The 10373-nt window shown below is 36.7% G+C and overlaps 2 protein-coding genes across 3 annotated transcripts in view; one reads left to right on the forward strand and one right to left on the reverse strand.

Moving 5' to 3' along the window:
• Positions 1-93: 93 nt before the first annotated feature.
• calca (calcitonin/calcitonin-related polypeptide, alpha) lies at positions 94-7416 on the reverse strand. Of its 2 annotated transcripts, XM_014026585.1 has the most exons (5): positions 7335-7416; positions 5357-5435; positions 1341-1435; positions 910-1032; positions 94-416 (listed from the first exon to the last, which is right to left on the reverse strand). In XM_014026585.1, the coding sequence occupies exons 3-5, from the start codon at positions 1421-1423 to the stop codon at positions 230-232; spliced, it is 393 nt and encodes a 130-aa protein (XP_013882039.1). In that variant the 5' UTR covers positions 1424-1435; positions 5357-5435; positions 7335-7416; the 3' UTR covers positions 94-229. The 2 variants fall into 2 exon arrangements, with proteins under 2 accessions (XP_013882039.1, XP_013882031.1); XM_014026577.1 differs by lacking the exon at positions 5357-5435 and having other exon boundaries at positions 7335-7401.
• A 2134-nt stretch (positions 7417-9550) lies between these two features.
• The window catches only part of cyp2r1 (cytochrome P450, family 2, subfamily R, polypeptide 1), a 5286-nt gene continuing 4463 nt past the window's right edge, over positions 9551-10373 (forward strand). The window contains exon 1 of the mRNA XM_014026566.1: positions 9551-9915. Coding sequence (XP_013882020.1) covers positions 9679-9915 — 237 coding nt within the window. The 5' untranslated portion in view covers positions 9551-9678. The remainder of the gene's footprint in view (positions 9916-10373) is intronic.

Consider the following 10373-nt stretch of genomic DNA (forward strand, 5'->3'; position numbering starts at 1 on the left):
ATTATTTACATCTTTTTTAACATTTTGTAGCTGATTCTTTGGTTCTGATATATATATCTACAAGCAGAAGATAAAATAAGACTCTTAATAATATTTTTCATTTTTATGCTTTGTGTTTTATTTCAAAGTTAAGACATGCACAGTCATGACCCACATGCAGTTTGGAGTGAAGCCACAGGCAGATTACCAGGCGAACGTTAACTCATAGACAGAACAGATGGAGTTAATCTCAAAGTTTGAGGCTGCGTGAGTTGCTGTAGTTTTCGAATAACTCAGAGAGACTTCTCCTCCTGCCGGGGGTCCCCGCTCCCACATTAGTGCGATGATGAGTTTGGAGTTTGTGAAAATCTTGGGAGAGTTTGCCCAACACGCACGTGCTTAAGCCAGTGCAGCGCTTAGACACGGGTCTATCCGAGCTGTTAGAGATGAGAGAAACATGCAAAAAAAAAAAAACTTACAGTACAGTAACATGCAGATATGTAATAATAATTACATGCATGTTTGATTGTTTGTTTGTTGTTGTTTGCTGCTGAAGTGTCATGCATTTGTAGAAAAGCTGTTTTAGAAATGTCAAAGGCATGCTTGCAACTGCAGGCAGCATGTTAACCAGTTCAGCTGCATTTTCATGCTGTTCAGTAGCTTCAGTCTGTCATGCACGTTCCTTTTTGATTGACATGTTCTCTCTGTTATTTTAAATTGAATCAAGCAATCATCCAGGTGATGAAAAAGTGAATGAGTTGATGGTTAAATCAATGCATGAATGATTAAAGGTTCTAACAGAGAACAAACATGTCATAAATATTACTGTTTTTTTACAATTAATTAATTAAGACCAAGCTGTAGATGTTGGGTTTGTTAACAAACATGTGTTATACTTAATAAGAGAGACAGAAAGGAATAAAGCCATACCTCTCCTCTTCCGCTGCTTGTTGGGCCGTTTCATCAGAGGTTATCTGCATGAACTCCTTGATAGCTCTGAGTAACGTCTCAGCGTCCTTGTTCAACAGTGTGACACCATCTATGGACTCCTTACTAAACAGGAACATAAACATTTATTTTGGATTTGATTTTGTGCAGCTTCATCACAACGTTGGTTCAAAAACATGCATTTTATCGTCATAAGAACAATAAGCAAATAAAACAATAGTTTGTTACATTGTAAAATGTAGCTATTAAATTCAGTTTTACTTGGATTTTTCAATTAATTCAGAATCCCATCGATTTAAAAAACTTTGAGAGAGAACAAAATATAAAAGCTCCTAACTCAGTAATGATGCCTATGTTTTTCCTCATAAATATCTTGATTTCTTGATGGGGAAAAAAAGTGTTCAAACTGTCACCTGGAGGAAGCAGCCGCCGAGATTTTTGCTGGACAAAAAATCAGAGCAAAAGCAAGAAGGAGGGTCGTGAGTTTCAGCAGCATGATCACGGTTCTCTGTGGAGAGCAGAAAATAGCAAACAAATTCAGGAAAGACTTTCAAATTCAGTTAGAAAACATGTCACATCAACTTGTCTGTGTTCACTCCTTCTTTCACTCTCATCCAGTTGGTCGACCTTAAAGAACAGTTAGTAGTGATYCTGTGGGTTTTATCAGCAGTTTGAACAAGATAGAAAAGAAGGTTTAAAACCAGCTGAACTATGTTTCTATTCTCATGCACTCTAAAAATACAGCTTGCTTCTTCAAAACCCACATTTTCATAATAACATTTTACAAAAAGACAACTGAAATTTGCAAAAAAAGGCAATAGTTTTGCTTTACTGACCTTAGGATAAAAGATCTGCTAAAGAAGATGATGAGCTGACTGTGGATCTGCTGAGCTCTCTCATAGCACATGGTTTTATATATGTTCCCAGAGGATTTCTGAACTAACTGGTGAACACTTGATTGGACTCTATTGGTCGGWGCAAAGCTTCACCTCAAACTGCAAACCAATCAGAAGCAACAGTGTGTTTGATGGGAAGCTAATGGCAAATAGATGCTGATTTTATTGTTTCGTGGCCGTCAGTGTGCTTAATTCACAGCAAGATGTGTTTGAATCAAACAGTGGTATTAATAGTGAAGACTTATAAAATGCTTATAAAGCATTCACACTGCTGAGATAGTTTATTTCTTCTGTACGCTTTTCAACACAAATCTCATTTGACAATTTTTGTGCTATTTTAACAATTTACACATCAAAGCGTTTAGTTCCTTCAGAACGTTACAGTGGAAACTTGTAGTACTTCAGCAATTTATAGTTTTTGAAATATTTAGCTTTTTCTGTTATTTTTTTAAATTGAAAATGAATGGAGCTGTTGTCAACATTCATAAAACACTTCACAAGTCTTTATTTTTTTTACCCTTTTTTCTGTTTTTCAGTCCTTTGTACTAATTTCAGCCTCCTTAGACTTTAATTTAGCTGATTTTAGTTTTTTCTGCTTTGAAATTTTCTTTTAATTTTATACATTTCGAGCTGTTGTCTGCTGTTTTAAGCTTTTTATGCCACTTTTGGCTGCTTTCTGCTAATTTAAGCTGTTTTCTGTGTTTTGGCAGCTTTATAGCAAATTTGAGCTTTTTTTCATTGACCTTTTTGTGATCATTTCTGCTTCTTTCAGCCTAATTTAACAAATATGTGCTCTTTCTGTTTGTGCTAATTTCATACATTTCAGCTAATCCCTAGGCTTTTGTGCTAGTTTCAGCTTTTTTAGCTATTCAGCAAAAGGTTTTCAGCAACAAGCATTTCCTCTGCATTTTTTGCAGGAATAGAGCCACTTATTAGATGTATTTATTTACAGAGCGATTTAAATCACAACAGTAACATTAATCTCAAGAAACACATTTTCAACCACTATGCTCAAATCACAGCACCGAGGGTGCGCATTGTAGCCCCATTAAAGTCCACTGAGCAATTAAAAACTGATTAATCATTAAATCTGAAGGCAATTTCTGGGTTGCAATGTTTTATTAGACCTTGTTTTTTTTTAAATGGGAATAGCATAACTGGGAGATGCTCCATCATAAAAGTAAATCTTTCATTTCTCGGTGTCCTTCACTTCCTTCAAGAAAATCACTGGACTGTTGGTTTCTTCTGATTGCCCTCGTGTAACAATATTGGTTGTTGTATCGTAAAGCGTCCTGCCTCCCAGTTAGCTGCTGCTTCACACAGAAACTCATTAAATAGATGAGCCTTTTAGTGCTATTGAGCAGACCAGCAGGCCACGTACAAGAAGCGCTAAGTTAACCTTTAGAGAAAGAGATTTCATGTGGAAATATTCATAATTGTTTTGTTATTATCTGAGCAAGACATTACATTTCCAATTGTCTTTGAGGTGATCACTCATTTGCAAATACAGTCGAGCTTTTGTTCATTTTCAAAGACAGAAATGATCGGCACTGACAAATCTTGAATTCAGTTCTCTAAGGTTCTTCAAACAAGTCTTGTTTTAGCTCAAAAGCCCTTCATACGATCAATGACCAGTTGACAAAYTGCACTTAAGTGTTTCATGAGCTACCATAATAAGCAGCTGGTTAATTAACAAGTTGTGAATAAAATTCTAATTTATTTATTTAAAAGTAGCAAAAAAGATACTCTCTGTCATCAAATAAAAGAATGAAACATCTCTAAAAACATAACTGATCAAGTTAAAATTTGATTATATTGAACTTCAACCTGTTTCTACTCATAACAAAATACTTTATACAAAGTTACTAATGTTGAAGCTCCCACACACATCTAACGCCACTCTGAAGTTCTGTGTTATCACTGCCTGCACTGACCCAGGATGCCGGCTGATGCAGAGAAAGGAAACCCCAAAGGGAAAAGCGAAATGACAAGACTGCAATTAGCTGTTTGCATTTCTAAAAGTTGGGCACGAATTGGCCTGGAAAATTAATTGCAACACAGGAGAACAGCGCTGACAGCGTCACGCTCACCGCAGCGCCCGTCAGCACCAGCCTCGGCTCACTTATTGACAATGTGATGAAACAACACCAAACTTTGGAGCTTGGCAAAAAACAAATAATCAACAGTTCCTTTTAAAGGTATCATATTCAAACGCTGTTTCAATATTTGAATGGGCAGCTTCGAAACTGAAAAAGAAATAGTGCATCAACAAAGTGTGCGATGGTCTGATGACCTGTGGGGTGTTTCCTGTCTCTCGCCTGTTGACTGCTGTAAATAACCCCTCCTGACCCTGAACAGGGTCAAGTAGGCTCAGAAAACAGATGAAAGGACTCTAAAGAAGAATGGACTCTTTTTAGTTTTAACTTAAAATGTGAAAAGAGGACAATAAAATTAACTCCAACTCAAAAGAGTACTAGACTGAAAGAAAAAAAAGAATGCTTACTGTTAAAATATACATTTGGGATTGAAGATTTTTTTGTTGTTGTTTTGCAAAAATACCACCTCATTGATAAATAATGTRGATTTGAACTTCTGTTGGTTTGTAGCTCATAAGTTCTGTTAAACCTTCATTAGGAGACATAGGTGTAAAGTACTTGGAAAAAATAACTAAGTAAAAGTAAAAGTACCTTAACAGAAAATGACTTTGGTAAAACAATTTTCGCTAATGAGCAAAAGTCATAAAACTGTTCACAAAAATTGAAAAAGTTGAAGTACTTTTACACACTATGAAATAAACTGTTGAATTTTCTTAAACAAACTGGTACCTCTAAACCAAGTTGAGTAAATTAGCAACATACATATTTTCTTTTTTAGAACATATTTATAGTGATTTAATAGAGCCAGATGACGTGACTTGGTTGAGTAAATTCAGCACTTCATTTTTTGAGTGCATAAACAGCTCCTTTCATGATGAGTTCAGACATATTTAATTTCGTAACTAGTAAGTAGGGTGTTACATTTTAAAGTAAAAAAGTATAAGTACCATTTTAGGTTTTGAATGTAACAAAATACAAGTAAAAGTAACAATTTGAAAGTATACATCTTCAAACAAATTACTGAAGTACTGTAATGAAGTAAATGTGCTTAGTTACGATAAACTTCTTCATGGAGTGTTTAAAAAAATGCAGAAAAATACGTTTATTGGCTTGAATTGATGAAAGTAGCCAGGTCACTGAACACAACAGCTACTGATTTATTACAGTAACTTGCTACTGGAATGTGGTTAGTTTGTGTGACAACAAGTCTTACTGTCCAAGACAAACTAAAAGTGGAAAAACCCATTGCCATCTTTATAAAAAATTACTTAYTGGTAAATGAAATGGCATCAACAGATGCCTTGAGAGAAAATGATGTTTCTTTGATGTAGTTGCAGAGCATTCACAGAAGGATGTTTAAAGAACAAAGTGTGAAATTTACACTGARCAACTTAAAGTGATGTATAAGCTGCAGCTGCTGGCTCTTACACAGCTTACCTAACATTTAAACACCTGCCCAGTGGTTGCAGAGGGATTACAGGACCTCTTGATGTTCCCGCCACAGGTCGTTAGGTTCCTAGAAAAAGCAAGGCTCTGGACTGCATTAGTATTTACAGAGAAGGTTCATAATGACATTTTCTCCATTGTCCTGACAGTTCCAGTCATCTGAATGGAAACAAATTCACTGTAGAAACACTGTAATCAACGGATCCACCCAGTAAGACTTGTTTTCCAGCTGGACTCACAATGCATGCAGTCAAGTTCAGTCTAAAGGAGGGTTTGTGACGGAGGAGCCGAGCTCACCGCTGCAACACAACTCAACCAGTAAATCATGGCAATACAAATTCCATTTTAAAGCTTGATATTTAAAAGCTCATCACAACACAAAGCAATGTTCAACTCAGTTCGACTTAATTTGCACAAGTCAGTCATGACTGTTATTTCCTGTGATTATTCTGCACAGTAGCTTACTTTTTAACTTTCATTTTTATCAAATTTTTCCTTGATGGACCGGTACTGTAATTATTATTCTTATCTTTGACTTTGATCTATGTTAATTTTTGTTGTTACTATCTTTAATTCTATTATTTTTTTGAAGCTACTGATGTTTGTCATATGGCAGCGTACTGTTTTGTGGATTGATGTGTTTACATGCTGCTGCTACTGCACCTGAATTTCCCCACGCGAGACAATAAGGGCTGTTTTTATTCTATTCTATTCTATTCTATTCTATTCTATTCTATTCTATTCTATTCTATTCTATTCTATTCTATTCTAAAATGTGCATCAAAATGGTCAAACAAGACCTTCACTACACCTTCAAGCTGTGGTTCTGGCTTACCCTTTTTCTCGATTGCTACAGCGACTGCACTGAAAAAATAATTTGTAAGATTTACTAGATAAAATACTCAATTTTTAAGTAAATTTTACTGCTGTGATATCGGGTATTATTTACTTGTCAATATTAGGTACTTAACACCTCAATTACCAGTCATGAAATTACTGAGTAATTGTTACTCAATTAATCTTAGATTATATTTATGGAAATAAATAACGTAAAAAAAATACTGTCATATATGCAACATTTTATTTATTTCCTTTTAACAACCAATTCTCTGCATTTTCCCCATTGCACATGTGAAGCGGTGGGGTGCCATTTGAGGCCCCTGGGAGCCAGCTGTGGGGTTGAGGGCCTAGGGGGCCCTGTGTTGGACAGATGTTCTTGGCCTGGGGAGATGAACTAGCAACCTTCAAGCTCACCTCCTCTAACCTCTGCCCCACCGCTTACCACTGAAAAAGTTATTTTTGTAAGATTTCCTAGATAAAATACTCATTAAAAAATTGCACTTTTAAAGTAAATTTTGCTGTTGTAATATCAGGTACAAATTACTGAAATAACTTACTAACTATTACACTCCAAAACTTTTTCCAAATTACATCATATGTAATCTAAGTTTGCTCAGATTTTAGATGTCTCTGCAGCAAATAAGAAAACCATCTGAATTTTTAAACAATGTTTTTGATCAAATTAACTTCTGAGACGATGATGCAGCAAGAGCAATTTTTCAATTACATTTTTAAAAAAAATGTTTTAATACTTCCACATTATCGTTTGAGCTTGAAAGACACAGAAGAAATTTGCAAGAATATCTTCATTAAGTAACAAGACRGAATGATTAGGAGAGGCTTGTAGAGGCCGTTGAGGCATCGGAAAAGACGAGGAAGAAGTGGGGGAAGCAGCTGGCTCAGCATGAGCAGCTGGATAAACATTTCCATGTCTAATGAGAAACTAGTCCTAATGAACAGATGTCAGGCAGGATTTTACAAAAGTATAAGTTTACACTTTAGCAGTTCAAATAAAAAAAATTAGAAATTTTTGCATATTCCTGCAAACTCTTTTCATCAATAATGAAACTTTAAAAGCAATGAACAATTGCAGCCAGGTGTTAAAAGAAAAAAGAGCTTCTCCAAATACCTGGACAGTTTTCACGTTTGTTCGGTTAAAATATAAACTTTGTAACTTCATCCTGTCCTGGAGAGTCTCCCCGCGGTTCTGCATAAATTCTGTCTATAAATCGCTCCAAACGGAGCAAGTCTGGAATGTGTCACATGTCTGTACCTTTAACCTCTACATATAAGAAATTACCTAACATGTAATGTGTGGAGGTGAAAGAACCTGCAGCAGATTACTTACTGGGTCAAAGTTTACGCTGTAAAACATAGCAGACTGAGAATCGACACCAGCGTAGAAACAACACAACACACCGCAACAGTTTGATCCAGACGGCTCTAACATCAACAGCTTTGCAGAAGAAGCTCTGTGTTTGTTTTAGGCTCGAAACTGTTTAATGAAGAATAAGGTGTGCAACGTGTGGTTTGTGCTTTACACTAGGTACTGCCTGCCGCCAAAGGCGAAAAAAGATGATGTTTTTGCCCATCTGGGTGCATTTATGTACCTATATTAGCAAAATATCTCATGAACCGTTCAATGAAATCCCTGGAATTAACCTTTAGATGGACGAACAACTCTCTGTGGAGTCTGATTCAAGGTGGGATTTTAGCGAAAATGCTAACGGCTAAATTTTACAAAGATTGAGCTAAAATTTGGTGAGAGTCATTCCTGTCACTCTGAGCACTAACTGATGAGATCTGCTTTCAAAATGCTGCCTAGCTCTTGAAGTACTTGTCTGTCTGTTAGCAAAATATCATCTCATGAATCATCAGACAGATTTTAATGAAGCCATCATTGATCTTGTCTTGTATTGATTAGTTTGAAAAGTACAATTGATTCACTTTTGAAGTCAACTCACTTTAGCTTGGCTGCCTTTTCCATTACACAAGCGCCTGTAATTTACTCAAGTTTACAGATAAAAAGCTATATTGATGTGGCAGTGTGGCTAAAACACATTTGCAACATATTCAGCGCAAAAAAATGTGAAATGTTGCAATCCTGCAAAATTTTATTTAGAAAAGGTTGGCCAAAAACTGTCATCACCAGAAGTTAACGCTTCTGAAAATTTAGTTTTAATCAGTTAATATACAGAATTTGTTTTTATCTCGTCCATTTTGTTAATGACAATCATGCTTGTGAATATTGTCTCACAACAAAGTTATAAATAAAAATGGAGATTTTTTTTAAATCTGTTTGTGCTGTTTGGGCATTAGTGCTGTTAAAGCATTTAATTTGGACTTTTTCACGAATCTTGCCACTTAAATCGAATGACTTTTATTCCTCGAACACAAATTAAATGTAATGTCTAGCCAAGGGAGGCCTCGCTTGTTCGTGATTTTGATGTGGAATTCTGTGATTCCCAAGAACTATTGCCAAATATTTCCTGCAAAGCTGTGCCGACTTGTGTCAACACAGATTTGATTCAGACTGGAGCTCGCTGCTTCCTAGAAACGCTGTCGACTCGAAATTTGTTTGAAGCAATACTCTCATTTAGAGCCACGCTTTGTGGGCAATAGATCCGTTAAATTCATTGTAAAATGGGACTTGCCTGTTTAAAATAACGGCAAATAACTAAATAATAGATAAATAATAAAAGACAGAAGCATATTTGAAATATTTTAGAAAAGTGAATTTCTGGTCTCAGATTTAGTTTCTTGTTCTAACCTGTTTCTCATTAACAACCTTAACTGTTCCTATTACGCAAAATCAATTTATTCAGATAAGAAAAAAAGGTTTAAACTGCTAATATCTAAAAGCAGTTAGATAGTTAAGTAACAAGTCAGCAACATTATTATCTGAGCTCTGAATCACTCTGTTATTGTTAATCTTTAGGACATAGGAAGGAACACTTTAATGTTTTTTTTATTATTTTACATTAACTTTTTCCCCCATTAAACCCGTCTCATGAAACACAGCTTGCAGAGTTTCTTATTTTGTCTTAATGTGCTTCAAAGTTTCTTTTTATTTCTAATAATTTAAAGTTYAAGTTATATAATTTTCTGCTGGCTCTTGCCCAATCTTCACTCCTGTTTCAGCGGGGTTATTGATGCTTTTTATGGCCCTAAAATGCAAAACATTTTCACAATCAATAAAATGGAACGTGGAAAAGTTTGCTGTCCCCTGTTGAGGGATAATTAAAAGTAGTACCCGTTAACGTCAACTTAATTATTACTAAAATGAGGCGGATTGTTGACCCAGAGCAGAACAAAGTTCAGCCACAGTTGACTCTGACTTTCTGGCCAATCTTGGGCTTAGAGGCGGGGGGACAGAATATATGCAAGATGATACATAAGTGCTTCGTTTCCRCGGAGGAGAAAGCGAAGTCTGGTCGGGACTTTGTCAGCCGGGAACACAGGGGTTTGTAGAGATGGTTTCACTGAAGTGCCGCTCTCTGATGCCGGTGGCCGGCGCCGAGGCTCAGCTCGCCGTGGCCGGCCTGGCTGCGGTTCTCCTCGCCTTCCTGCTGGTGCGTCAGCTCGTCAAGCAGAGGAGACCCCCGGGCTTCCCCCCTGGTCCATCTCCCATCCCTGTCATAGGAAACATTTTCTCTCTCGCCACCGAGCCGCACGTCTTCCTCAAGAAGCAAAGCGAAGTTCACGGACGGGTAAGAGACTCGGGACGAGCCGTGGTGGTGGTGGTGGTGGGGCATTATTATGAGCGCGCGCGCCGCGCCGCTGATGGGGCACGGGGATGGATGGGGCACAACAGAAGGAAGGGAACAAAAGAAAGTCGCTCTTTTGTTGGAGAGACGCGGCTCTTGATTGGACGAGAAAAGCTAACAAATCAGAAAATTCAGAAATGAAAACCTCCAGAGAACAAGCACCCTCGTCATTTCTTGCGATATATGCTGAGCAAAAGTTTTATACCACCACTTTTTTTCTCCTTATTGTATGTTAATTGCTTTGTTTCTCTGATAGGCTACAGAAGCAAAATAGAAAGACACGATGACTCATTAATGACTCAATGACTCAATGTGTTTGAATGGTATGCTGTGTAGATAAAATGAGAATTTCTGATCACTGGCCTGTTACAAAATATCAAACAGGTTTAACAAAAAAAAAA

The sequence above is a fragment of the Austrofundulus limnaeus genome, unplaced genomic scaffold, assembly GCF_001266775.1.
Source record: "Austrofundulus limnaeus strain Quisiro unplaced genomic scaffold, Austrofundulus_limnaeus-1.0 Scaffold5, whole genome shotgun sequence".
Taxonomy (NCBI): domain Eukaryota; kingdom Metazoa; phylum Chordata; class Actinopteri; order Cyprinodontiformes; family Rivulidae; genus Austrofundulus; species Austrofundulus limnaeus.